The sequence below is a fragment of the Vespula pensylvanica genome, chromosome 19 (assembly GCF_014466175.1).
Source record: "Vespula pensylvanica isolate Volc-1 chromosome 19, ASM1446617v1, whole genome shotgun sequence".
Lineage (NCBI taxonomy): Eukaryota > Metazoa > Arthropoda > Insecta > Hymenoptera > Vespidae > Vespula > Vespula pensylvanica.
This window is the reverse complement of record NC_057703.1, coordinates 183,210-210,922: the sequence shown is the minus strand read 5'-3', so window position 1 is coordinate 210,922 and position 27,713 is coordinate 183,210. Positions and strand designations below refer to the sequence as shown.

Sequence of the window (27,713 nt, the reverse complement as noted above, 5' to 3'; positions counted from 1 at the left end):
TGGAAGCGGAAACGTTGACAAAAGTATCAAATCAAACGGAAATGACGAACGACGCTTTTCTTTCCATTTTATGATGTATACTTGGAATTTTTTTCATTGTAAATAAAAAGATACCAGGATGGTATAAGGATGAGGAACAAAAATCGAATCCATCTCTCTCTCTCTCTCTCTCTCTCTCTCTCTCTCTCTCTCTCTCTCTCTCTCTCTCTCTCTCTCTCTCTTTATTCGTTATGAACGATCGTAGCCGTTAAGTGTATTTAGTCGTCGACGGCGGATAAGGTTTAAGCGCTTGATCGCTTATGCACATGCGCGTGCGTGCGTTTCACCGCACCTCTCTCTCTCTCCCCCTTCCACCCTTCCTCGCTCTCTCGCATTCGCTCGCTCGCTCGCTCGCAGCATCCAGCATACCGACGTTATTGGGTGGAAGCTCGATAACGCTTTGCCGACGACTTCATCGTCGTCCGACGCATCGTTGCACCGCGACGGACCAAGACAAAATGCATTTCCTCTCGTTTGAAAACGAACGAAACTGGGGAGAAACGCGCGACAAGGAGAGACGACGGTAACGCGATTACCCTAGAAAAAGATAGTGAAATTTGTCGAAAACGTAGGTAAAATTGTACAGGAGATTACAGCAGCTTTCCGCTGAAACGCTTGCTAAGGAAAAAATGACAAAAATTCTTGTCGGAGAGAGAGCGAGAGAGAGGGAGGGGGGAGGAGAGAGATCGATCGATTTCCATGGCGATTCCTTCGCGGAAACGAGCGCGTAGACGGAAACGATCTCGCGAAAGACCGCTTTCTTTCTACTTTGGGATGAAGTGGAAACGCGGAATAGTATTTTCAAAGCGTCACCTGCGAGAGATGCCATCAAGCCATCGACTGACAAAGAGAGAGAGTGAGATGGAAAGAGGGAGGGAAAGAGAGAGAGAGAGAGAGTTTCTGCGCAGAAAACTCCTTGACTCGCTCTCGCGTCCCTAAGCGACGCTCGTTGTCTGGCCATTAGCGGACTGCCGCCGTCTTTTTGTCCTTTTTGTCGCTTCTGGCTCGTTTTTACTCAGGCACCGACGGCGGAAAGCTTCCCGATGACTTTTTGCTCGTTTCCGTCGACTACTTTTTCTTTATCTCTCTTTATCTATCTATCCCGAATAATGATTCCCGCTATGCTCGCATTCTCCCACGCTTCGGACGAATCCTCGAAAGATAATCGAACGCGTCCTTAGTCAATCGCTCCTTTTTCTATCTCGGATCGATTCGCTTTCTCTTTTCCAAAGTCTTCGGCACTCGCTTAAAGAATTTGGCTATCGACCAGGCAGCCAACTTGGGCACAGAGAAGAGAATGCGAAGGAGGGTTGTAAGAGGAGATTCGCTTTCTACGATCTCGCGCTTTGCGAACGGATAGAATCGTGCGGCTGGATGGAGGAGACGCGGGAACCCGAATACCGCATAGATCACGCATATTCTTACGTTCGCACGCGTGCCGACAATACCGTGACTCGCCGGCTGCCCATTGTTGGCTTCGCTAATTTACGGGCCTATTAATTAGCGCCCCCGAAGCTCAGATATTCCAGACCCCCGCACATACGGACGACCACGTTCCTCTCCGCAAAAGGAGCTGCGGGATTCTCGCTATATCTGTCTGCTCTGCGCGCGCGCGAGAGAGAGAGAGAGAGAGACAGATAGTTAAGTTCTACGCTCACCGATATCGACTGTTTCTCATCGTCGATATCTCTACGATACAGGGTATAGAGTACGTAGAGCATTGAAACCGGTTGATCGCAAACGCGAGGAAATACTATTGATATCGTTTATATCGAACCATTCTCTCCGGCGTTCCTTTCGCTTGAATTTTCAATCAAGTTGAAAATATCGCTTCCTAGACTACTTTCGCGATCGTTCTAAATGCCTGAAAATGGCGAAGGGATATAAGCGGAAGTCTGTAGCGACCCTTAATCCGATTTCGCCCGCCCTCCCCTTTTCGAAAGCCGCTTTCGCGATACTCGGAAAGGAAAAGTCGAGCGAGGATTTTGAGAATCGAAAGAGGATGGAAGGACACGATAACGATCGTTGCTTCGAAAGAAAAAAAGGAGGATCCTTGAAATCGACTTTGGTCCGGGCCCGTAAAAAGTAAGAAAAACAGAGGTGGAAGACGAGCGCGCGGAGCGATATTTTGCCGTCGAGAAGAACCGTGAGTAACGTCATACCTGGACGACAGACATTATGGATGACAGTGTCAGAGACAGAGGGGCCAGCAGGCTGGACAGGACAACGCGGTGTCAGTGTCCAAGGGTGCAGAGTGCAGGAGACAACGAATAATTCATCCCTTTCTCTCTCTTGCGGAATACACGGCATACGCATGTAAACTGCATAACGAATATCGTGCCACGACTCGTCCAGTTGTTTCGAGTTCGTCGGAATAAAATAAAGAGCAATGATTGCGTTCTAATTAAATTAGCCAAAGTTTACTCGAATTCTGATTAACGAGTCCACTGAATTTCATAATATCGATCGGAATCGATTCATTCAAATCGCACATAAATACGAATTAATATCGGAGAAGATTAATTAGCGCCGATCGCGAGTCGTATTTCCGAAAGACTTACGATTACCATCTTACCACTTACATCTTTCGGCGGAAGGCCGGAACGTTCGAACGAGAAAAGTTTTAATCGCGTTAGAGTTAAACGGATTAAGAGTCGACTCTCTTTCTCTCTTGATCGCGCAAATATATGTAGCCGTCGAGTGGATTAACTCGGCCGGTAAATTTCGCGATATTTGTCTCGGAGTTATGGCATATTAAATCGTCGATATTGCGGCGTGAAAAGAGAAGGACAAGGAGAGAGAGAGACAGAGAGAGAGAGAGAGAGAGAGACAGAGTTTCTCCAAAACAAGAAGCACGGCGGGTTGGTAAAACGATAGGGAGACGAGGTAAATGCAAGAGAACCGTCGACCACCGGTGGGTATATTAATCCGTAATGGCGAAACGATTAGTCAAGCTTGCCTGCAGACCCCACACAGTGCTGACAGTCGCACGCGCGACCTGCACATGATTAATAATCATCGTTCGGCCAACGTTATCGGCGTTAACGTTATCGCTATCTCCGTGTTCGGTTGGCCGCCCTTTTTCTTACCCTCTCTTATTGCTCGTTGTTAGCCGGTATCGGACGAGCGGACGAATTCGTGGTGGATGCGATCATAAGAGTCAAAAGAGATATATAATGCACGAAACTCGTTTCCTTCGGAATGGAGAACAGAGTTTTACCATTCGGTAATACGAAAACGGGTGAAGGAACATACTCGACTCGAGAGAGGATATTTTGCGGCTGGTACGATCAAATCCTAGGGTAAACCAAGAGAATCCTAGCGGCAGTCTGGCTTTATCCTCGCACGCTGCGGTCTCCTGCTAATGCAGCAATAAACATGCATCTACGTGAAAACACGGCGAGACATAAACTTTAGGACTTTCTCTTCCAGAAAGCAGCAGCAGCAGAAGAAGAAGAAGAAGAAGAAGAAGAAGAAGGAAACGTATGTAAAAATTCCCTGCACAGAAAGCTCTCGAATCGAATTCCTTCAATTTCATTAAGAATCTCTCGAGGAAGAGGTTCTTTGCGACGATTACTATCGCGAAATAGATACGTTCGCGACGAGCTAAACGAAAAAAATGTAAAAACATGTAAGAAAAACAAAAGAAAAAAGAAAGAAAGAAAGAAAATCGTCTTCTCTAAGAGGACGATTTTTCTCTTTCCGCTCGGCGGTTACCATTTTAATCCCACTCCTGATGCACGAGCACGAACTACGAGGACGTTTCTTCCGTGCTCTTCTCGCGAATTACGCGCGGACGACGCGGTTATTTTAAAAGATTGTCTTCTACCGCGCTCTTTTTTTTTACTACTAATACTTTCTTCGCAGCGACATCTTTAATCTTACGATGCCGAGCGCTCCTCTCGCGAGCACGCGAATATTTTCTTTCCATTTCACGACGGACCGAAGAAGCAGAGATATTCTTATTGTTTCCGAACAAATTAAATGCTCTTTCGAGCAGTTTCAACGTCTACGTTGTTTTCTTCCTTCCTTCGAGCCGACTGCCAACTTTTCGTTCCAAAGTATACGAACGATCGTTTCGTCGATCGATACGAATTCGATTTTAACGATACTCCGATATCTGTACCAGATAGATACACACGGGTATACGTAACTTTGGACGAGTTTAAAAGGCCAAGAAAGAAGAGTATTCGAGCGGGAAGTTCCGGACAGCTATATATATAGCTCTCTCTCTCTCTCTCTCTCTCTCTCTCTCTCTCTCTGTATGTGTGTGTAGAGAGAGAGAGAGAGAGAGAGAGAGTTTTGCCTTTGAAAAATACGGGTAGTGGTTCAATTATCGCGAGCTAAACTTTCCAAGTATCACGCTCAATTTCTTAGCTTCTTTATCAAGCGACAAACTACTTTTTTCCCTCTCTTTTTTTCTTTCTTGACGAAGTCAGCACGACGACGACGACGACGACGACGGCTGGCAATGTGCCTCCCTACCGACGACACAACGTGGCACTGCATCCGACAAGCGTGTAATTCGCCTACCTCGAAAAATCATCGCCGTGGAAAAAACGTTCTGGCTGTTCGAGAGCCGAAACATAGTAAACGCGAGCGAGAGAGAAATTTCTTCTCGTCGAATCGAGCAAGAACTCTCCGGTCACTTTGTCGGACAACCGAATCTCGCTCGATTTCACGGAAATTCGATTTCGACGATGCCTGCTTGCCTACCTACGGGACTAAGAACGTTTCCAACGTCGACGGAGTTGGATGGGTCGCTGGATATTCGGATAATTCAGCCATTAGGCAAAACGATTCAACTAATAACAAACTTTTTACTTGCAGCTACGCTCTAACGGGATAAGAGATGTTTCGAGAGCACGCAGCGTGATGTCAACGATATTGAAACTACATATCTATGTACGCGTCTAGGTCGTGCCACTTCGAAATTAATCGAGCGAAAAGTTCACCCTAAGAAATTAATAAACGTAAGGCTTTAGAAAAATGAACACCTGTGGCTCCAAAGTCGATCCCGTAAATGAGATTGGATAGGAACGAGTTTTCCAAACTTTTCTCCATTCGCTGATTTCACGGGAAGCACGAGAGTCGAGGCTTTATTTTTCATACGATATCAAGTACGACGACGAGTACGACGAGGTTCGTCCCGAAATAATTTCGAATCGTTTCCAGAACGCCTCGTCGTGGCAATTAAGCGGTCAGAAGCAGGTGTCACGGCACATCTACCAGATATATTTCGAATCGAGTTTTCCCAGTGCACGTATACTCTAACTCGGGCATCTCTCGCAATCTGCACTTCCGCTCGAACGCTTCGAGAATCGCGATTCACATCTCGCAAAGTCGGCCGGTACAACGATTCGCAGTAATTTCTACTTCCTTTTATTTTCGCGAGGACGAATACGAACGTCTAAGCTTTCAGAGAGAGAGAGAGAGAGAGAGAGAGAGAGAGAAACGATCAAATTTTCGTATCTACACGTCTTATCCGCACACGTCGGATCGGATATTTTCTTATCGAATTATTTTCGAACAAAGGCTCTCCTCGTTCGTCTTAGATACAAATCGGACTTTGCGATTATTGCCAAGTACGATAGACACACATACTTGATGCCTCGCACACGTACTTGACACCAGGAATACGCGATGCGATACAGCATCTTCTCGTAGGTTGTTTCTATTTGTAGTCGAGAATTTTCGGCCTCTGGCATTCGGCTCTAACGTTCAAAACGGTACTCCAGGTATTATTTCTGTTCGGGATACCCGATGACCCGTATTCCCATTCTCAAAGTTCACCACAGAGAGAGAGAGAGAGAGAGAGAGAGAGAGAGAGAGAGAGACGCTGGACTTTTCGGCCGATCTTTCCTTCGCTCCATTGTTGCGTCGATGACATCCGACGACTTTATGCTCGACGATACGCGAAAAGTCGAAGGAAAGGACGTACTTCTTCTGGCAATGACAGCTTCTTGCACGAGCGATTACCTCGACATGCCACCGAGTATCACGAAATTTCTTCGAGACTTCTTGTTCTCGATCGCGAGGAAAAACGATCAAGAGAGATTACGTTAATCGTTTCCTTTCGATTTACCGTTTACGTTTATACGATATGCGTTTATATATTTTTTTGTTCAAAGATTCGATGTAATTTCACGCTCGTAATTACGCGATATCGATTGTTTGCAATATTCTTTAGGTTTGCCATTAATCTCATTTTTCTATTCCTCCCTCGTTTCGCAACAGCCACGGTTATTAAGGTCGACCCTACGACCTCGCGAGATATGCCTCATATTTAAGAGAAAAGAAGAAGAAAAAAAGGAAAAGAGATACAAGACGTCGTTAAACTTCGGGCCATCCTTTCTCTCTCTCTCCCTCCCCCTTCTCTTTTTCTTTTTTTTTATTAATGGCACTAGTATCTCTCGACTTACACGAGGTCGTTTCGTTTAATTGCAACCAAGTTGCCGGGAGGTGCGATAACGAGAACTTACGTAACGAAACGCGGAAAACGAGAATTCGCGATATGATTAATAAAGAGATCAAAATCGAGAAAAGGAGTATCCCCATGGTCGAAATCCCGACGTACCTGCCTCTGTGATCGAAAAGACATTTCCTCGATACTTTCCATTAAGGTTAGACCAATATGAATAATACTTGGGCTTCTTTCGAAATTTTCCAAACTTTTCCACGGGACGCACTTTTCGCTCATTTCAGGACGTAAGATCGCTCTCTCTTTTTCTCTTGCCCGGCTTTGTCTCGAGTAACAACACGAAACGACTCGAACGCGGCCGGCATAAAATAATCCACTTGGGGGGATCGATTCGCTTCGTGGTCGCCTTCGCTCGTCTAATAATTTTTAAGTAAAAGCTTCGAAAGAGAAGAGAAGCGCCGTCAGCTCGCAAGCTCGCAAGCTCGTGAATTATTTAAGCAGCTTTTTAAAACGCTCTCGTTGTTCCACGCAGGCGCACGGCCGAGCTACGTACCTACGCCTATTTCAATGAAAAAAGAATGCCGCCAATTATTTTCCGGGCGAGGAGAAAGCCCGCTTTAAAGCGCACACATCGATTTTACTCGCTTTCGCATGGCTTAATTAACGTCACCTTGCCGTTGGCACGAATATCTACGTACGTACTTGCTCGCGAGGGAAGAAAAAAAATATATTAAGGAAAAAAAAAACGCTCCTAACCCGACGAAAATCCTTTTCCGTTCGTTCGCCTCGATAAGCTTACGCTTCGATTCTTTTTTTTTTGTTTTTTCTTGCCGTGTTTTGCCTCCTCCCCCCCTCTCCCCCGAACCGAAAGGGTCCGCTCTTCGTACGCGGTGTTGGCTGAGTGCTGCGACAATTTCTCCGAGTACCAATCGCTCGATATTTTATATCGCTTCCGAGCGAAACCCCTCGATTCCCCTCGATTTAAATATTTGCCGATGAACGAGGGAACATCCAATTTATTAAATACTTGCATCGTCCGTTAATAATATCGATATATTCAACGCCGAGTCGTCGCATTTAAGGGGCGATCTTTCGATGCAAATAGAATTAAAAAGAACGATAACGTTGCGTCCGCGTTGCATCGGCCCCAACTTGTTACTCGACGAATTAAAACGAGCTGCGCTTAGATATAGATATTGTTTATTGAAAGTTGGTTTCTAACGATCGAACCTAAGGCCGATTACGCAGCTTCCCCTTAGATATTGCACAGTGGGTATCCGCTTGCACCAGTTATCTCCTCTAACTGACTACGACCCAACTGGCAAGCTAATCCATAATCAGTAGATGCCTATATCCACTCGACTAGTCGATGCATACATAATGGATACGACAGGAGTCGGATAATCCGCGAATCGTCGAGCGTTCGCCTACGAATCAACGCATGAGAAATCCCATGAATGTCTACATATTCATCTCCGTCGTCCTTACACGAGAAAATTAAGACGATTCTACCGAGAAACATTCCAAACAAAATTCCAATAATCTGACCGTTCTTATTTATAAACGTCCACCTTTCCCATCGACTGAATATTATAAATAAAAAAAAAAATAAATAAAAGAAAAATATAAAAATAAAAAAAAATAAAAATACGTCTCTCCTAAGGATCTTTATCGAAAAAACATCGAATCTATTCCCACGTCGACTAACGAAGTTCCACGCGTACGTAGATATATCGAGTGATATTCACGAAGGTCTCGGAAGCCGTAGGCGCGAGAAAGCTCTTTCTTTTCTTTCGTTTTTCTTTCTCTCCCTCTTTGATATCGGCTATCCATGTGTACATATACGTGTATATATACATACGTGTGCATCTCATAAAACCCGCGGCACCGTAAAGAAGCTCCGGTCTCGTGCATAAAACCTTCAATGAAGCGTCGATGCAACGGCAAAGAAGAAGGGCGGAGGTGCCAAGGGGGAGAGAAGGTGAACGGCGAACGATTTTTACGGCCGGTTTTACGGAGCTTTTCAATGGAACGCGACACGCCGCGTCTTCTCGTAGTTCTTCTCATCTTTTTCTCCGTTATCTTCTCCTTCTTTCTTCTTCGCGTAAGAAGAAAGACTACGAATCTACGCTGTTTGTTCTTCGTGAGCATATACCGTCTCTCTCTCTTCCCGAGATTAGGCACGATTCGCATTTTCCCGTTAACGATATCGAAAGTCTTTGCTTTTGCTTTCGTTCTAATCAATTCACAAATTCTCCCTAATGAAGGTGCACTTAATCTTACCCGAGATAACGACTACGATCGTCGAAGCAGATTTCGCGAATAATCCAAAATTATAGATATTTCTGACTAACGTTCGATCTCTCTGCGTTTTTGTTATCGCCGAGCCGTTAAAAAGGAAGGAAGCTTCGTGGAAGCGTGTAAAGATAACAGATCCCGTGCGTGTTCGCATTGAACGATATTTGTTTGTAAACTCGAGCCGATGCATCACACGAGAGAACAGAGGGAGAGAAAGAGGCAGCACGCGATACGCGATGCATTTCGAGGGTGCGCCTCCAATCTCAATCGCATAGAGAGAGAGAGAGAGAGAGAGAGAGAGAGAGAGCGAGAGAGAGAGCGAGAGAGAGAAAGTGTAGCGTCGACGTTGTAGGTGGGCGAACACAATGTTCAGAAAATCACTCGCATTACAAAGCGACGCGCTGTCACGCGGACATAGGTTATTTGTTCCTGGCGACGTTCCAACTTGGGTATTCTCTCCCCTCTCGGCATCATCGCCGCCGTCCCAGATCCTCTAGCCATCCATCGATGAAAGATCGTCGGCAAAGTACCTAACGATATTTAACGTAAGACACCTAGTCTAGTTCGTCGAATAATAAACGTTAAAGAAAGACTGGATCGAAGCGTTCGCACTCGCGACGACTTGTCGTAACTTTAATTTTGATATGAGGTGGAGCCAAAGGTTTTCGGTTGGGTTTGCTTTCATTGAATACAAAGAGAGAAGAAGAGGGTTGATTAGAGTCGGTCGGTCGGAGGGTGAGATTTCGTTCCGTTTCTTCGAGCTACCGAGGAGAGGAGATAAAGCGTCGGGTTTTATCTTCTCGCGTGATTAAGCCGCGGGACTGTAAATCATCGATTATATTCTCGTTAGGCTAAATAGTCTCCTCTTCCGCCTCTCTTCCCCCTCGTACAATATCTCCAAGGTGAAATCCTCCTCCTTTCTACGGATGAACGCGTTAGAGCGGAAAGATAGCACAGATCCTTTCCTTTCGCCCTCCTCTATCCCTCTCTATCATGTTTCAATTTAAAAACAACTTTCTCGACCACGAATCGATAAATCGTTGAGATCGAAAAAGAAACCTTTCTTCTCCTTTTCATCGTCTCTACGTAAGATCGATCCTCTTCGAACCGACGTTTGGAAATGTTGCCCTTTCATATCTCGCTAAGAAGGATGCATCCATCCTTGCTAGATAATAAATAAACTTGGAACACGTATGTGCAAAGAAAACACCAGATCTAGCTAGAGCTCTACTCGGGATAACGCGAACGAGGATAAAATTCTATTATAGAAGCCGATTCGATGCGCGTTACAACGAAATCTAATGTACAACGAGACGATTATGTCCCATAGCGCGAAGCCAGCCGCAGATTTCATTATCCTCCTTTTCAAAGGATCTGTCACCCCCCGAGGGGGGTCCAAATGGCGTTCCTCGGAGTGAAAGAAAGAAAGGAGAGGGAGGGGGAAAGAGTATGAGGGTAGGCAGGACGAAGCCCTTCGTGATCTCGAGCACTTTGAACCCCTGAAACGGCGTTTACCGCTCGAAGAATTCAGCGCTCAGCGCTTTTGACGCCGTCCCGTTATTTTCACCAAGTCTTGAGAGTCCTCGAAAACGGATCGAAGGGGCATCGCCGTGGTCGCGAGGCTCGACCGTATCGGTTTGAAGAACGAAAGAGAAATGAAAAAATGTGGAGATAGAAGAGACGATTTCAACCAAGTTTCCTTCTGCCTCGTAGATAAATAATGAATACGATTAGAAGGAAATCCTGTTAAAAGTTGGCGAGCCACGCATAGCGACGTTACCATTTACGTAAACTACCTAAACCTCTACGTCCATCCGTCTTGGCGAAGCAGAGAAAGGCAAAGTTTGCGTCGGGCCAAGTTTCCGAGATGGATTAGTCACGAGCCAGATTAAGCCACGGAGCCTATTGTATCGCGGATTTACTAAACTGCAAATAGACTTGCGAGCGGGGAAGCTTCAAACGCGATGAGAAAAGAAAGAAAAGAAGGGGGATAACGCGACGCGGACGAATTGTTATAGATTCGCTGATATATCTGCGAAGAAAAGAAGAGAAAAGAAAAAGGAAAAAGAGAAAAGAAAAAAAACAGCGAAAGAAGAGAGAGGACGTCATCGGTTAACTCGGATTCGTCAAAAATCACCGTCATCGTCGGTCCTCCTCTTCTCGGTATAAATCAAGAGGAAGAAGAGTTCACCCTTCGTGACAAAAGCAGCAGCAGGGTCCTCGAGGAGGAGCAAGACGACGGCGACGGCGGCGGCGGCGGCGACGGCGGCGGCGGCGGGGACGGTAGCGGCGGGCATGGCTCGTATAAATTTTCTTTCTGCCATTTTTTCTCCCATCGCTCGACGGCGAACACGAAAGGGGCGGAGATAAAGCTCGCAAACAGGCGAACCGCGGCAGAATCGTTTGTCATACAAACGTCTCTCCAAACAATAAAATCGCATCGAGAGGAAGCGAATTCCGAGCGTAGAAAATTCTATTAGGAAAATGTGCAAACGAGCGATATGTTAACGATATGGCCAACGAATGAGGATGATTTTTTAATAAAAATCTTTTGGCCTTTTCTCCTCTTTGTCTTTTTCCCTTCCTTTTCGTCCACGGATTCCTCCCTTCATCGACGCGCATTTTCGAGCTCGCTCCCACTTTTATTTTGAGTTTTTCCTACGGCCATGGAATTTTTATGAAAGAGAGCCAGCCTCCAAAAGGGAGCCTCCTCTCGCGTCTACGCTCGATAAATTATTACGTTAAACATTAAATATTCGAGGGTATCGACGATCTTCCTATCGTTCGATATATCGATTAGATTTCTGCCCTCCGTCGGAACGTCCCTACGTATCCCCGCTATTCCCGTCGAAACTTCTTCCGTCGTCAACAATGTCCTTTCGTTAACGATATTCGAGCGAGAATCTACATGCACGCGCGTCGATTTCGCTAATATGCGGACAATATCGCGAAATCAAATTTCAAAATTTAAATACTGTCGCTACCATTGTCGCCGTAGAACCGTAGCGGAACGCGGAGATTCAATTAATTCTAATTGGTCGACGCGCGCTCGCTTCCTCTCACCGATCTCCTAATTAATTAATATCTTCTACACTCGTTAAATTAGCCAAATACGCGTACGGGAGTCTAGCGAAACCCTAAGGGAGAAACGACGGAAGAAACGCGCGAACTCTATGGGAATTTTAATTCGAGGAACTTGCCGGAAGTTTCGAGAGAAATGGATAAAGGAGACACCTGCTCCCGAGAGATGAAAACTTTCGTTCGTTTGGCGGGCTAAACCGTATATACACCCACGTAAACTCGTATTATTCGTAATTTCGTTCTTACCCGAAGAATAAAAAGTACCGAGGACCGTTTCCCGCAGTAGGCTCGGCCTACTGTTTCGAACTTGCTAAAAGATAAATACGAGGGTCCCCCCGTCCCTCCAAGAAAAATCACCGCGATTCGCAGATGAAACAAACGAAACACTTTCGAGAGCTCTTTCGCTTTCTATCGGAATAATCTCGAACGGTTCGCTCTCATCGGAGCGCTTTTCCGCGTTGCGTCAAATTTTCCGGATAATACGTAAGCGTTTAAACCATCGGCTATTTTCGTAATACGTAATCCCTCGAAGCTTTAACTCGTCGACGGAAATATTTGGAAAATAACGAGGGTACGAGACTCGAGATATTCGCGACACGATCGTAACTCACAGTTTCGCGCGGATCCAAGAATCGATCCTCGCAGATCCTACTCTCGAGATACCCGAGAGAACGTGGTACAAGAACAAATGTCTACGTGTTCGGTGAACGGTAACGCGCCCTCAGGATTCGAATACCAGCTACGTCGTTTGTTATTTCGGGACGGTACGCTCGAACGAGTCTCGATCTCCTTCTCCGTGGTACGTCGCGAAAAATGCAAATCCTTGCCCGGGAAACCCGAATCCAAAAGCTTCGATGCGTTTTCCAAAAATTATTATTATAATCGATAAAACTAAGCACTTTGTTTTCCATTTATTCTCATTCTCCTTTCTCTCCGAACAACGAGTAATCGAGAATAAACGTAGACGCGTCTCGTTAAGTATTTTACCTTAAAAGAGTCCTCTCGAAGACGATAAGCTATCGATAAATCGAAGGTGAAATTGGAAGCTGATTAAGAATGGCTGCTAGGTGGCAGCGACCGCCATAAAAGTCCCGGCGAACCTCAGGAAATTAATCTTCTGATCCGTGATACGAGTATACCGGCGGCATTGCGCAGGGAAGGAAACTTTGGTCAATTACGTGGGTCGGCCCTCGAGAAGCCCTACGAGGACGCGTAGGGTGTAATCGAGGAGTGGGTTGTCGCCATCGAATCCGCCTGCAAATTGTTTCCCGCAAATTGGATCGCTCTCCTTCAACGTCTCACACCGTGATTCGGAAGGTATCGCTGGGTCGGATCTTTGATCGAATCGAACGACTATCAATCTCTTTTTTTCTTCTTACACTGCAGGCCGAAATTCGCTTTCCAAAAGAAAAAGAGAAAACGTCGAGTCATGATATTCTTGGCAAAAAGTTTCGTCGCCAACGCGGTTCGAACTCCGTCCAAATTTTGCCCTTCTGTTTCGTCAAAAAAGAAATCCCTCATAAGCTTCGAACGAAATCAAAATAAAAGAGGAACGTATCGCGGTATTCGCTTAAATATGACGTTTACGCGACGTAAAGACTAATGCCTTCCTCGTTGAAACGCGACGACGCGATGGGGTTTTAGGAAGACAACGACGCAAAGCGTGACAGACAACGGATACATCTGAATTCAAGCTCGTCGTGCGAAGGTTTCGCTTCGAGCTGGAACGAAACAATGGAGGAGACGCGAAAGGAAACAATGAAGGGAGAGAGACAGAAACGGAGAAAAGTTTGTCCCTCTCTCTCCCTCTCCCACGGTAGTAGAGCATATTTACTCATCTAGCCGGTAACCAAAGCTTTGAAAAACAACGAAAAGATAAATAAGAGAAAATAAATAGAGAAGGCAGGAAAAGAGAGAGAGAGAGCCGGTGGCTTTAACGACGGGTCAAGTTACCAAGGGTTTCACCTTGTCGACGACCTTTCGCTACCGTACCGCGTACCGAACGATTAAGCGGCGAACTAATCGTTCCGAGATAATCTAAACATTTTACATGTCCATAATATTTAGGAAAGAAATTAATATTCCGGACAAACGTAATTCAATATTCAACGGCACCCACATATTTCATGTTACGTACGCGCATATTTCAAAATCGCAACGCCGCAAATACTTTGTCTTTTATTACGGTAGAGAGAGAGAGAGAGAAAGAGAGAGAGAGAGAGAGTGCGGTGCGCGCGCTGGCTTTTCGCAAAAACACAAGTATTCCTATATCTCAAAAGTTTGGTAATAGTCTCTCCTTCCACCTCTGTCCTTTACGTCTGCACGCGCGGACGCACGCGCCCGTCGTCCTCGTTCGCGGCTTCGCATATGAAAGACCAAAAACGCATACTCCAAACGGTCCTATCCGGCATTGTTTGAACTTTCGAACGAAACCGCTATAATTCAGAGGCTCCCGGAGCAAACGGCGAATCGTTGCTAAAAGTCCTGCCTTGCTTCCCATCGTTGCAATCTACGGGAAGGACGAGCGAAACGCGCAATCGGTCCTACACACGCGTGACTTTATGCAACGTTTAACTACGTATTTCCTCTCGCTCGTAAGGACGAACCTATTACGCTCACATTTCTATTCCGTATAATAGTCCGGGTTGCTCGTGTATACTGGGTGAGCAAGAAGAAACCTCGTAGATAGAATCTCGTTCTATTTCGAAAGAAATATTCGTCCATTTCGTTTCCACGCCGCACACCCTCTAAATAGACAAACGAATGGAAATGCGTCATCGCATTATCGACAATCGTTGCGGACCACTTTCGCGAAGAATATCTCGCGCGCGATCGGTATTGCGAGATGATAGCGTTTTAATTGAAAAATCGCCATGAGAAATGAGACTTTAACGGTGCGCGACTCGTTCCATCGCCATTAAATATCACTCGCTTTTCACCGTATTCGAGAGAGAGAGAGAGAGAGAGAGATTTAACGAGTCGATCTCAGGAAGAAGAGAGCGGTAAAGTAATTCATCGAGAGATTCGAGATGGTCGAATTTTTAGAAAAGATTATCGATCTTTTTGGATACTTGGTACTTTAGCAAAAAACGTATCGCGGCTCGAAACGGGACGATTCATTAAGAATAACTAGTTTTGGCGATTAATCGACGCGAGTGTAACCTTTATTGGTGAAACCGAATTGCCTGACGAGGCCTTGAAGCTGTGGTCGGTTGGCAAATATATCAGTATGACGAACGACGAGAGAGATAGCGATAGAGAGAATGAAAGGGAGAGGAGACAAGGGAGGAGGGGAGAAAGAGAGTCCCAGGAGGACATCCTGTAATTTGACATTAGCCGTCTTCCGTCAGCGTCGCTAGCTTAATTACATTCCACGATGATGCTCCTCGCTTATTGTATCCTTGAACGAAGTTATGCCTCTGACGACGAAAGAGCCGAACGTAGCGTAGACTCGGACGAGAAAATTGGAACGGTCTCTGGTGACGATCGTCGTTCACCTAACTAAATTCGATAGATCAGAGTAGAAAATTTGAAAATTCCTCTCAGACACGGAAAAAAGAACGGGAGATCGTAGGATCGAAGTAGCGGGTTAAAAAAAAATCTTGTGGCTAGATATTAGATAGATCGAGTGTCGATCTAATTTTAGAAAGCACCTAACAACGATGGACCGAACCCAGAAGGGAGGAAAAGGAGAGCTTTCTCTCTCTCTCTCTCTCTCTCTCTCTCTCTCTCTCTCTCTCTCTCTCTCTCGCACGCGATGAAAAGGGAAAACAGGCTTGCCTGCCTGCCCCGTACGACATACAACGTACGGGAGCATAGAAAAAGCTGCTCGTTGAAGCTTGCGAGGACGGAAAATCGAAGCGATCGACGTCAACCGAGGCTCCTCGTGGCCGTACCAAGAGCTTTGATCGCTCGGCCGAGCCTTCTTTCCCGAGCTAGAAAGAGATACGAATAGACGCGGGACCGAGTGTAATTGCGACGATCAGAGAAAGATAGAAATAAAGGGACGATCCGCGTACGGAACGGGAAAACGTACCTACGTGTGTACACGATCGTTTGCCGATGCGAAACTCCTCGATGCCAATTACCGCGTTCCACGACTAATTTCGAGCGAATATCCATCGAAACGGACGTAGTTTGCTTCGATTTTTCGCGAGTTGGAACTCCATTTTCGTCGCAACGAGACGAAAATTATTCTCGTAAGATGCCCAGAGCGGTTTCGTTTTTCTCTTCCCCCTCTCTATTCTCGCTCTCTCTTCCTCTCGCTCTCCGTCCCATCGGAAATTCGATGGTAGGCACGATAAATAGCCTTCGATGACGTCGTAGGATCCTTTTTTTTTCGCTTCCATCGGATCACGACCGTGTCGCACTCGAATGACGTTACGTTATACGGTCTCTAAACGCGACGATAGAAAAATACATACACGAGACGATTTAATAATTATCGGAGACCTAAGAATATCTGTCCGATCGATAAGAAAGATGGTTGAATTTTATGGTCCTAAATTTCCGCCATTAAATCATAATACGACATAGAAACATATTTCTCCCACGCAAAACGTCCGAGATATAATCGTTCATCCAACGAAGATATTAGAAATATTTGGAAGAACGCTCAAGAGGTGTGCGTGCGAGTGTATACACATACATACCTAATGATCGTTTCTAGACTAACCGCAGGATCGTTTTACCATAAATTACACGACCGCCACGAATGCCGACATAGTTTGCGAGAGAATCTATGAACGGCTCGACTGGAAACGAATGTACCTTCGCAAGTATTTGCATTAAGATAACGAACTTTGAACTAATGAGCTCGTCTAATGTCACAAGGAAATAGTTTCGGGAAAGAAATAGCGATGATTCGTTCTTCTCGAAAAGCTATAAGTAAAAAGTGCAAAAAATAGAAACCTGTTGCAGCGAAGTAACATCGTCATTTGCTCTTGTTCCTCTTGCATAATTAAAAAAAAATAGTCAAAACTAAATTTTGATTCAAAACGGAAATTATTTCTCACTTGGTATAGGCGAATAACGAGGCTCGCGAGAACGTTTAAACGAACGTTAGGACTCTCTCCCTCTCGGTTCGTCTTATAAAATCTCTTCGTTTCAACGCTCGTTTTCCTCCTCACGCGCGAATCGCCTCCTGCATACCTAAATGCGTAATTAGCTCCGCGTATAATTTCACTTGGAGCACGGTATCGCGTTCCGCATAAACACCAACGGCCGATAAGAAAAGAATAAAAGGAAAGAAGAGAGACGGAGAGACGAGACACGTAATTAGACGCGAATGACGCCTTTGCACGTGTTGCTACAAATGTCTAATCAAGTAAAAAGATAGATAGAGAGAGAGAGAGAGAGAGAGAGAGAGAGAGAGAGAGAGAGAGAGAGAGAGAGAGAACGAGAAAGAATCAAATGCCAAAAGTGCAGAAAAATCTTACCGGTAAGGAACCGATGAACCTGGACGAAGAAGGAGAAGAGAGAGAGAAAGAGAGAGACGAAGAATATAAACCATCGTTCCTAACGGACTTTTAGAATGTTTAATAAGCGACATCAGCGTGTCTGCGGCTTTCACAAAAGCGAAAATGTAAATTCAGCGTTTTCGTCGGCAGAAAAGGCTTGCAGGAGCCTTCGGAGGGTGGAGAATGTTCCCTCTTGTATAACCGGCATTAAAATTGCAAACTGCGCAATGGACTGTCTTCCGCTCCTTCTCTCTCTCTCTCTCTCTGTACATATATACGCGTCTGTGTGTATGCACGTACATACATATCGCCGATCTTCTTTATCAGCAATCAGGCTCGTCTTCGAAAGTCTCCAAGTATTGACACGCGAATAACAGAATCGAAGGACGATGCAAAACGAGAGCAATAAAAGCTGCTTATCTTCCAAGTTATAAATCGCAAGACTTCAATAAATATATCGTGCGCGCAATTCCTGTTATATCGGGTGCTTTCCAGTTCATCCTCGTACGTGTGTACGTTCGACGATGATATTCCGGGTAATAACGATAAACAGGATTAAGTATTCTATGTTCTAGTTTCGATCCGTTTATATATAAATAGATATTTACATTTTCGACGGATACCTTCGATTCCAAGTAAGGTTAAGTAATCAAAGAACGAATACGTGTTCGCATTGTATTCGTGTTTACGGTCTTCGCACGCTGCCTTCGTAACGTGTTTATGCGTATTACGTATGTACATAAATTTTGCCATCGATTAATAAACAAAGACAAATGACAACAAATTATTTTAACCGACGAATGCATCGGAATATTTTACGTACGTAATACGCGATACATGAAATGCGAACGACGAAACGGTTATCTATCGAGAAACGTACGTCGAATAGCCATGATGATATTGCAGAAGCAAAGAAAAAACTATAAGGAAAAAACACAGTGATATCGTTTGATTACCTTCTCAAGATCCTCCGTTAATGAAACGAGCGTTGCTTCGTCCGTCGATGAACCTTCCGAAAGAATTCTCACGATACCGAATTATAAACGAAAAACTTGCAGAGAACTCGACGCAACTAGAAGAAATTGGCCGGCCGGCGCCATATTTGCGTTCGCGCGTTCCGAATGATCGTGCCGATCGACGCGACCGTTTGGAGCGCTACCTATCGGCGAAAGGAAGAAAGTCAGTACCTTGAAGAAACGATCGATCGATATTAAGCGTAATATTTTTAACGATCGATCGCGATTGTCGTTCGATCGAGTTTATATCGTTTCTAATAAAAATGATACGTGGTCGTCGAAAAAACAAGCGGGCGAGAAAGGCATCTGGCACAATTATTCAAAGATGAAATTCCATTATTATCGCATTACATCGCGTTCCGTATTACCAACCGTTCGCAAGAACTAAATCTTTCAAGAGGCGTGAAAAAATGTACCTTCTTTTTTTTGTTTTGTTTCGTCGATATAAATCTCTTCCTACCGTCGGTAAAATACCGATCGAATTCCTAATACATCCGCGAAACGCAAGTGCGATCAACTTGTTCCCGATTTGCGGCGTATCTTGACAATTGGCTGTCACTCGGTGGTGCGTGCTGTTGCACCGAGTATCAAACTCGATAGATATATAAGAGATACGGAGAAAGAGGGACGTTTCGCTTAAGCTCTTGCATGTTTCTAGCTTCTAAGCTTTCGTAACTGATACGGTCAATCTCGCACAGTGTGGCTTCCTTTCGTTCGTTCGTTCGTTCGTCGTTCGTCGTTCGTCGTTCGTCGTTCGTTCGTTCGTTCGTTCGTTCGTTACTTGCTATAGAGACTTATGAATTATTCGCGGAAGGTGTCATTCGTTTTCGGGGTTGATATGTGCCCTGCGACAGGAAGTGCTATGCGGCGAATATTATAACAATGCCGGATTGTTAAATTGGTATATATATCGTGAAATTAGAGTAGCGCGATAAGGACGGAAAGACGGTGGAACAAAGTTATGGAGGGAGTCGATGGGCAACTGCAAACGAAATATCAAAAGATAGCCACGGAATATTCGAAAGTGAGCAAATCCAATGGAATAACGTAAATCCACATAGGAATACCTTCGTTTACCATCTGTTACCTCGTCTTCCCTCGATACTTGCGACCTATTTTTTCGAACGATATCTACCCAAATCTAAAAAAAAAAATATTTTATTTGCAGATTCGTGCTCAGGCGAACGTTCTAAAGAAGGCTGTGATCGATGAACAGGCACGTAATGCAGAAATACGAGAACAATTAAAAGAGAAAGAAGTAGAATTCCGTAGAGCCGAACAAGAAATAGATAGTCTAACTTTCCGCAATCAACAGTTGACAAAACGTATAACTGTATTGCAGGAAGAACTTGATAAAGCACAAAACAAATCCAGGAAAGGGAAAGGCAAGCTGTCGGATAACAATACTCAAGTACCTGCCTCGTCTAATCATATCTTAGACGAAGAATTTCAAAAGAAAATAGTTGAAAATGCCCAATTGCTGTCGCAAATAGCCGACAAGGATAGTGAAATTGAAAGTTTAAGCGAAAGAATACAAGAGTTAGAATATAAGTTGGAGCGCGTTGAAAAATCTAAAGTAGAATTAGATTGTCAGCATCGCAGAGAGATCGACAAGTTAGACAGGGAGAGAAATGATTTACAAAGAAAACTTAACGAGAAGCAAAGGCAAGAAGAAACTATATCGTGGTCCAGTACAGAAGGCAAGAGGGAAGGATACGAATGCGAACAAAGAGCAGGACTATCTAATCATTATCAAATAGATTCTTCTCCTGTTTCATCTCCCTCTCCCTCTCGTAGATCATCGAAATCTTTTAACGACGGTAAAATTCAAAAATTGACCGACGAAAGAAGCGATTACGAGTCCACGAAATCTTACGACATAGAAAAAGAATTGCATCATTGGAAAACGCAGTATCACATCGTTAAGATCAAATATGACGAGTACGAACAGAAAGAGCAAGAAACAAACAGATCGATCGCAAAGGAATCTCTCAATCCCGTGCGAATAAATAATATGGTAGTTTCCTTTTCTTTCTCTCTTTTTCTTTCTTTTTTTTTTTTTTTTTTTTTAATTTCAAGATGCTTTACCGATAGTCTAATGTTTATTGCGCCGTTCGCAGATTGGAAGGTTACACGCGCCATTTGCATTGCCCGAGGAAATAGAAGCTCGCGAAGGAAAAATAAGAGAATACTTTCTCGATGAGATAAACAAATTAATAATGGAAAAGCACATTTGTCACGTTAAAAATTTGGCCATGGCTGCTAATGTGATTATATTGTTACGCTCTTATCAATATCTATATTCCGAGGTGCATGATCGTTTTTATTAAAAAATAATACCTATTATTTTAGAGCGAAGTTATGCACGCACATTTAGACACATGCGAGTCGAAAAGAGAAAAATGCGAGGTGGCACTTTTGGAAGCGCTATCCAACTGTAATAGCCTGCAAAAGGATAAAGAGACTCAAGAAGGAAATTATAAAGCACAGCTCAGTACGATGAGCGAGCATCTTGCTAATATGAACGATAAGCTTATTTGTCAGACAGAAGAAATCCAACAATTAAAATTTGAATTGGCAAACAAGGTAAAAAGACATTCAATGTTTCGTCGTATCGTATTTTTAAGGTTAACACATCCCTTTGCTATTACTTTATAGAACAATAAAAAAGGAAAACAAAAGTGATTTATACTCGGTTCCCGACCATTGATCAGAGACATTCCATTGATAATATTAGTATAATCATATTCATCAATCGATTTAAAGTTATGTATATAAAGAATTCATACCAGACGAGCAATGTATTACCATCTATCTTCGTACTCGGATTTTTAGCAAGACAACACAGGCCGAAACGCTCTCTGACTCTGTTACGTGTTATGTTATTTATGAAATCAAAATAAAATATTACTATCGAATATGCTCTTCGAAAATATTATGAACAAAGTATTAGATAGGAAATATATTATATCAAAGATAATCCTCAATTTCTTTCATTTCCCAACAAGTATATCAACATTTTTCAAACAATAACGCTATCTTGTACGCTCTATAGATACAATCTTATTCACCGGTTTAAGAATCGTTCGAAAGCTTACACTTACGACGTACCTTTGTACAAGTTTCTCGTTCTGCGGGATACGGACATATATTTGTAATAATAATCAAGAGAGAGAGGGAATAAGATAGATCTTGAAATTGCAGAGATTTATAAGTATAATACATATAAGGTAGATCCCTATCGATATCTAGCTACAAAATAATACGTAAGAAAATTAATTCATTTTAATGGAAAAACTAGCACCGCAACTACATCCCTGTTCCGCTAAAGGATTATTGATTATCCTAAACGCAGAACGTATTAACTCTGTGTGATATTCTACAGTTGCCCCTTTTATATATTCTAAAGACGTCGAATCTATAATCACCTTAGCACCATCCTTCTGAAATATTCTGCAACAAAAATACATCTATACATTTATGTCACACTTTCTGCACTTGTCAAGCGCTATAACACATTCTTAACTCCTACTTATCGTCTTCGTGTATGTTCGAATCCAAATCAAATTTATATTGAAATCCGGAACAGCCTCCACCTTCTACAGTAACTCTCAAACATGCGTTTTCGTTTGCTATTTCTTTGAGACGTTTCACGCAACTATCGCTGATAATCAATGCATTATTGGTGGCAACGGCAGTATTCGAGGAGAATCCATTAAGTGACAAAGTCGTGTGGATATTGCACCATGGTGCACTGTGGATTTTTGACAAATTTTATCACTATAAGAGATTTTACAATAAATCTTTATTACTTTAAAAAAACGATTTATGATTTATGAACCTGTTTCCTTCAATTTCAAATCATATAAATGTCGTCGTCACGCGACGACATGTAAATTCGACAAGTACGAAACTTTTCCATAATAAAGAACTAATTATGAGTAAAGGAAAAGTACGCGTTGAAGGATCACTTACGTTAATAAACGAGAAAAGTACCGATTAGACGCAAAATTGGACGAAAGACCCCAAACCGCGCGTCTCAGTTTCGCCATCTTCCTAACCTAAACCTTGTCGCTATCGATTTACATGTGTACGTGACCCAAGAAGTATATAGTAAATACACGCTACACACACGTGTTCACTTCGAGAGAAACTTTAATTGGTCGAAAGGGAAAGCGTTAATGTAAATGGCTACTCTCGTTCTACGTCATATCGGCGGATATTTTCAAATCGTGTATCATTTATTGAATGATTTATTACATTTATATATATGTTTGAGTCGAATTGAACAAATCAAATGGATATTGAATTCACAACGCAATGGTTTAAAAAAAGAATTTGAAGATAACAAAAACGAAACCAATATATACATACATATATATATGTGTGTGTGTGTATATTGTAAGCAATTATTGCGTTAAATACCGGCCAAATTAGTAATTAGATCAATACATTTGTCACTTGACAAATTCAATATGTCTTTAATCAGAGTTATACAATCGAGAATAGAAAACTTGCAATGGATTGAGATGATTAGATATTACTTTGTACAACAATCTTAACGATACGCATGACATATTCACGTATTTTTGATACAATTCTTATTATTTTTAAAAAAGTTATTTGATCTTTCCAAATGTAATTTCATGCGAAATTGCGACATATCGTTCGATATATTCTGAATGGAAAGAATACATTTTCTACTCTATCAGTTTCTTTGCTCTGAAAAAACGTCTTAAATAAAACACTTGCAAAGTAGAGAGTCCTAAAAGACAACATATAGAAAATATACTGAAATACAACACACGAGCATTGGTTGTCTCTGAAAGAAAAAAAATAAGAGTGTTAATATTATTTTTACATTTCAATTGCATCAACCGTTTTGATCTTGAAAAATAACAAAAATCTAATTATACCATTAGTATCCCTCATTTCCTCTTCATTCTTACGCATTCGTGCAAAATCTTGTACTATAACTTCGGATAAATCTTCCAAGCGTTTTAATTCTACTTCCACAGGTTTCAATTTGGCTGCTTCTGCAATCTGGATTAATAATTAATATATATATGTATGTATATACGAAGTCAAAATAGATGGAACAGTCTGAATTAATTTTCAATGCATTAATAACTTACACCTTCATAATTTTTTGTTTCAATACCACGTTTTGTAACAAGGGTAATTTCTTGTTTCATACCACGTTGATCTGAAAAAGTTTGTATAGACAATTTAACATAGTCTTGAACAAGTTATTATCATTTTAATAAGTATTTATAGATGTCTCCTACTTATAATAACGCATATCCCACGCATGACATTATAAAATATTATAATTATAACTTTGATTACTTACGACTTGGCACATGTGAAATGAAACAAACTTCGAAGGTATCCGCTGTTTCGGTAATAAATGAAAACTTTAATAATTTTGCATGTGGAATATCTTCTTTCTGAGAAAGTATATGTCCTTTGGTATCTTTGATCTAAAATATTAATATTAATAGATAAGTAATTTTTAAGCATAAAGAAGTAATGCATGATCGTCACTTCGTAATAACAAAAAAAAAATAGCACTGCTGGAATAAACTAAATAATCGTAACATATTGTAGGTTAGTGATATATAATCTATAAACACTTCGAAAAACTTTTCAAGAAAAAAAAAAAGAGAATAAGTACCACGTAATCAACTTTTTGACCCATTGCTTCGGAAACATCGTATTCTCCCGTAACCAGTACATTTGCTTGAACATCTTCTTTTAAACACTTGTGAGTATTTGGTTCCAAATACCAGCTGATACAGTTGACATTAGTTACCATTAAAATTAGAAGAATTATTCCGATGCTCGTATTATTCATCGTGATTTACTTTTATTCGACGATAAGAATAAACAATTTTCTTTTAAATAGTTGAAAATAAATCGATATTTTTCTAAAAATATTATAAGACGTATTGCTCGTTTGTCAACATTCTGATGAGTTGGCAGCCATTAGGAGTTATGTGGAATTTATAATTAGTATTAGGTCGCACACCTATGTGTCGACCTTACGACCGAGAAAATTGTTACAGTAAAGATATTGTCTCGCATTACGCGGTATATATTCTTTCGATCATATGACTCTTATTATCTCATTATATCGTCTATATAATATATAACGTAATCTCACAGGCTTCTATTATATCAGAAATAAATAGCAGATTTGACTATTGGCAGTACTGTTTGCATTCGATAGAATTGAAGCTTCTAATTGTAAATGGCGGTAAATTCATATGTATGCAACGGTATACACATTTATTGAATAGAAAATTTCAAGTTCTTAAAAAAAAAATAATAATAAAACCAATATCTTATACGAACGATAAAAGTATTCTATTTAAAAATGTCATTTCTCATGTCATTAATTTATTTGGTAACCAAGTAAAGGCGCGAGCAGCCGATTGGTCATTGAACTTTGAGATTCATACCAACATTAAAAAATTATCTGTAATATTGGTGATACTAGCGAGAAAATTTTCAGAGCAAATCGTTTCGGAGTAATGTGAATTTTCGAGATTTTTTTCTTCGATTTGAGAAAACTTGCATTTGTCAGTGCTCCAAAGCTTGAAGGATAACACACTAAATGGCTAATGGAGATGGATCGATTAAAATGCAAGATAATGACGTAAGAATTACATACTAATGTTATTGCTATGTTATTAATAAAATATATTTTAACAATTTCTGTACAATAGAAATTCTACATAGCATCTCCATTTGTTGTAGATGCCAATCCCGAAGATCAAACATGATTGGTATCAAACAGAAACGCATATTATTATCACAATTCTCGCCAAAAATATAGAAAATTTAAAAATTTTCTATGAAAAGGCTACGGTATGTAAGAGTAAAATATGACATGTTACTTTTTTGGAGTTTAATAGTTTTTCTTATATATATCCATAAAAAAATGTAATAATTTTTAGCTAAGCGTATCCGCCAAGTTACCTTCTGGTAGCGATTATAGTTTGGAGTTGGATCTAGCTAATCCAATAGTACCGGATCAATGTTCGCACAAGATTTTAGCATCTAAAATAGAAATAAAATTGAAGAAGCAAGATGGTATAAGATGGGCCACTTTAGAGGGAAATCCAGTTGATAAAAATTTGGTAGAACCAATACCTCAAGGTAAATTATTCATTTCTTAGAATTCAATGGTATTAGAGTATTTTTTGGCAAATTGATTTTGCGGATTATTTAATTTATTAAAAAATAATGCTTTCAAAGAAATACTTCAAAGTGGTAATCAGCCACCAAAGTATCCCAGTTCCTGCAAAAAATCCAGAGATTGGAATAAGGTAGAAAAAGAAATTGAAAAACAAGAGGCAGAGGAAAAACCTGAAGGAGAAGCTGCTGTTAATGCTCTTTTCCAACAGATATATGGCAGTGGTTCTGATGAAGTCAGACGTGCAATGAACAAATCCTTTGTAAGTAGCACTTAGTTTAACAATTAACAAAGGCTGCATGAAATATGATAAAGATAGTATTGCGTACTTGTGTATTTGAAAATATGAAGATTGTGTGATTGTCATTGATTTTTTTTTTTATTTGAATAAAACAGCTAGAATCAGGTGGTACAGTTTTAAGTACGAACTGGTCGGTAGTAGGTAAAGGAAAGGTGGAAAGGAAACCACCAGATGGGATGGAATGGAGATCGTGGAATTCATAAAAAATTTACTTGCACACGCGCGCGCGCGCACACACACACACACACACCCACTCTTGCAATTTTTTTTTTGAGATTTTATACAAAACTTTTATTTGCAATTAAATTATAAGCAAGAGTTCAATTGTAAAAAAAATTTCTGTATTGTGCATATCCTTATTTTGCAATTTAATTTATTTATTACATAAGGAAATCACCTATATACATAAACAAAACTTTATATCGTTAAAATATACTCCTGTTTATTAATCTTAAGATATATTAATACCAAATTATAAAAAGGACCTGTAAAAGGATGCAAATAAAACAGTTTCTTGAATTAGTATTTCAACCGATACAGGCTTCATTTGTTAAATCTATATAAAGTTCTGAAAATGTTGATATTTCTTCTAAATACACAATTAAGTATTTAATGAAATAAAAGGAGAAACAAAGTTATTGTTATCACGACATAATCGAGTATGCCTAATAAAAGTACCGTAGAATGAAATGCTTTAACAAAAACCCATCTTCTTTAGGATCCTATTAATACTCTTAGAACCAAAATAGAGGAAATTATATAGGCACTCCATTTCCCAATAATCAACCATGTACTTTGCGATTGCTCTTTATTTACTTTTGATAATTTTTCGTCGACGTGTAATTGCAAAGAATCAAAACATTTAATAATGGTAGATTTATTATTTTCTTGTACCTTTGACATAGCTACCTTCATGTCATCTATTCTTTTATTATTATATATCGTTGAACATATAAGCGAAAATATTGCAGCAATTACAGATGCCAAGATAGATACGTATTTGTACCTTTGAGAAGTCATTATTTGCGCGTCGTGATATTCTTTGATAGCAGTTGTCAATTGTACGAAGCGATCTTTCTCTTCCTCTTCTAGTAAAGTTAGTTTTTCTGTAATTGTACTTTGTTCTTGAAGATTTTTATTTTCCATTATCGTTAAACTTACATATTTTGGATCATCTCTCTTTGTCCTTAACAATTCGTCATATATTTCTTTTATTTTATTACTTATTACAAATGCTTCCTGACGAAAGTAACGTCTCTTTTCTTGACACTTGTATAAACAATCTTGTATCAAAAGTACTTGCTGTCTGCATTTTTCCACCGTATGTAGACCTACTAATTGTTGATACCATTGCCACATAGTAACGAGTTTGTGTGGCAATGGTTTTCCTGGTTCTATCGACGTATCTTTCAATTGTTGTATAATGGTGGAATTGTTGATATTCTAAAATCGATATATGATCTAAATCATAGAATAACATACTAAACATTCTTTTTTCATACTTACGTTCGTAAGACGATCTCGTGTTTTCTTCACTACGTTCTCGAATTTCGTACTCACATCGTTGAAAGCTTTATGTTCGTTTAATTTTTTGTTTACAAGTTTGATTAATTTTTGTATATTATTCGCCATTTTAATAAAAACACTAATACATAATACATCACTGTTGTTAGGATAGCAATAAAGAAATAAAAGTGATGATATTGTTATGTTAGTATCTTCGTTATATCAATCGTTACGATCGATCAACGGTAACATACTCTGCATAAGACAGACGTCCCAATGGTGGTTATCGCAATTGTGAACTTGATTTTAATCTCTCATTGCATATCGTCGCGCCATCTGCTTACGCAGATGAACTTAGACCTTTTTAAAAAGTTTTCTATACATTGCTCTC

The 27,713-nt window shown here is 41.2% G+C and overlaps 6 protein-coding genes across 9 annotated transcripts in view; 2 read left to right on the top strand and 4 right to left on the bottom strand.

Moving 5' to 3' along the window:
• Positions 1 to 18,423, bottom strand: part of LOC122635750 (RNA-binding protein Musashi homolog 2) — a 75,207-nt gene extending 56,784 nt beyond the window's left edge. The window contains exon 1 of the mRNA XM_043826321.1: positions 18,255 to 18,423. The gene's annotated coding sequence lies outside the window, so the exon portion shown is untranslated. The remainder of the gene's footprint in view (positions 1 to 18,254) is intronic.
• A 641-nt stretch (positions 18,424 to 19,064) lies between these two features.
• On the top strand, positions 19,065 to 21,294 carry LOC122635749 (protein phosphatase 1 regulatory subunit 21). Of its 3 annotated transcripts, none has more exons than XM_043826319.1 (5): positions 19,065 to 19,338; positions 19,483 to 19,530; positions 19,657 to 20,331; positions 20,435 to 20,581; positions 20,667 to 21,294. In XM_043826319.1, the coding sequence occupies exons 1-5, from the start codon at positions 19,276 to 19,278 to the stop codon at positions 20,970 to 20,972; spliced, it is 1,239 nt and encodes a 412-aa protein (XP_043682254.1). In that variant the 5' UTR covers positions 19,065 to 19,275; the 3' UTR covers positions 20,973 to 21,294. The 3 variants fall into 3 exon arrangements, with proteins under 3 accessions (XP_043682254.1, XP_043682253.1, XP_043682251.1); XM_043826318.1 differs by having other exon boundaries at positions 19,483 to 20,331; positions 20,667 to 20,900; positions 20,973 to 21,294; XM_043826316.1 differs by having other exon boundaries at positions 19,483 to 20,331.
• Positions 21,295 to 21,506: 212 nt separating this feature from the next.
• On the bottom strand, positions 21,507 to 22,515 carry LOC122635754 (iron-sulfur cluster assembly 2 homolog, mitochondrial). Its single transcript, XM_043826336.1, has 3 exons — positions 22,290 to 22,515; positions 21,847 to 22,068; positions 21,507 to 21,767 (listed from the first exon to the last, which is right to left on the bottom strand). The coding sequence occupies exons 1-3, from the start codon at positions 22,364 to 22,366 to the stop codon at positions 21,590 to 21,592; spliced, it is 477 nt and encodes a 158-aa protein (XP_043682271.1). The 5' UTR covers positions 22,367 to 22,515; the 3' UTR covers positions 21,507 to 21,589.
• A 252-nt stretch (positions 22,516 to 22,767) lies between these two features.
• LOC122635752 (transmembrane emp24 domain-containing protein bai) lies at positions 22,768 to 24,327 on the bottom strand. Its single transcript, XM_043826334.1, has 5 exons — positions 23,992 to 24,327; positions 23,668 to 23,797; positions 23,450 to 23,520; positions 23,231 to 23,357; positions 22,768 to 23,136 (listed from the first exon to the last, which is right to left on the bottom strand). Exons 1-5 carry the CDS (start codon positions 24,169 to 24,171, stop codon positions 23,015 to 23,017), a joined length of 630 nt encoding a protein of 209 aa, XP_043682269.1. The 5' UTR covers positions 24,172 to 24,327; the 3' UTR covers positions 22,768 to 23,014.
• Positions 24,328 to 24,804: 477 nt separating this feature from the next.
• Positions 24,805 to 26,341, top strand: LOC122635735 (protein SGT1 homolog). The gene is made up of 5 exons (XM_043826287.1): positions 24,805 to 24,975; positions 25,077 to 25,187; positions 25,277 to 25,478; positions 25,578 to 25,777; positions 25,912 to 26,341. The coding sequence occupies exons 1-5, from the start codon at positions 24,934 to 24,936 to the stop codon at positions 26,017 to 26,019; spliced, it is 663 nt and encodes a 220-aa protein (XP_043682222.1). The 5' UTR covers positions 24,805 to 24,933; the 3' UTR covers positions 26,020 to 26,341.
• Positions 25,873 to 27,603, bottom strand: LOC122635733. 2 transcript variants are annotated; one of them, XM_043826285.1, is made up of 3 exons: positions 27,323 to 27,603; positions 26,978 to 27,259; positions 26,728 to 26,904 (listed from the first exon to the last, which is right to left on the bottom strand). In XM_043826285.1, the coding sequence occupies exons 1-3, from the start codon at positions 27,446 to 27,448 to the stop codon at positions 26,872 to 26,874; spliced, it is 441 nt and encodes a 146-aa protein (XP_043682220.1). In that variant the 5' UTR covers positions 27,449 to 27,603; the 3' UTR covers positions 26,728 to 26,871. The 2 variants fall into 2 exon arrangements, with proteins under 2 accessions (XP_043682219.1, XP_043682220.1); XM_043826284.1 differs by having other exon boundaries at positions 25,873 to 27,259.
• Positions 27,604 to 27,713: the final 110 nt, after the last annotated feature.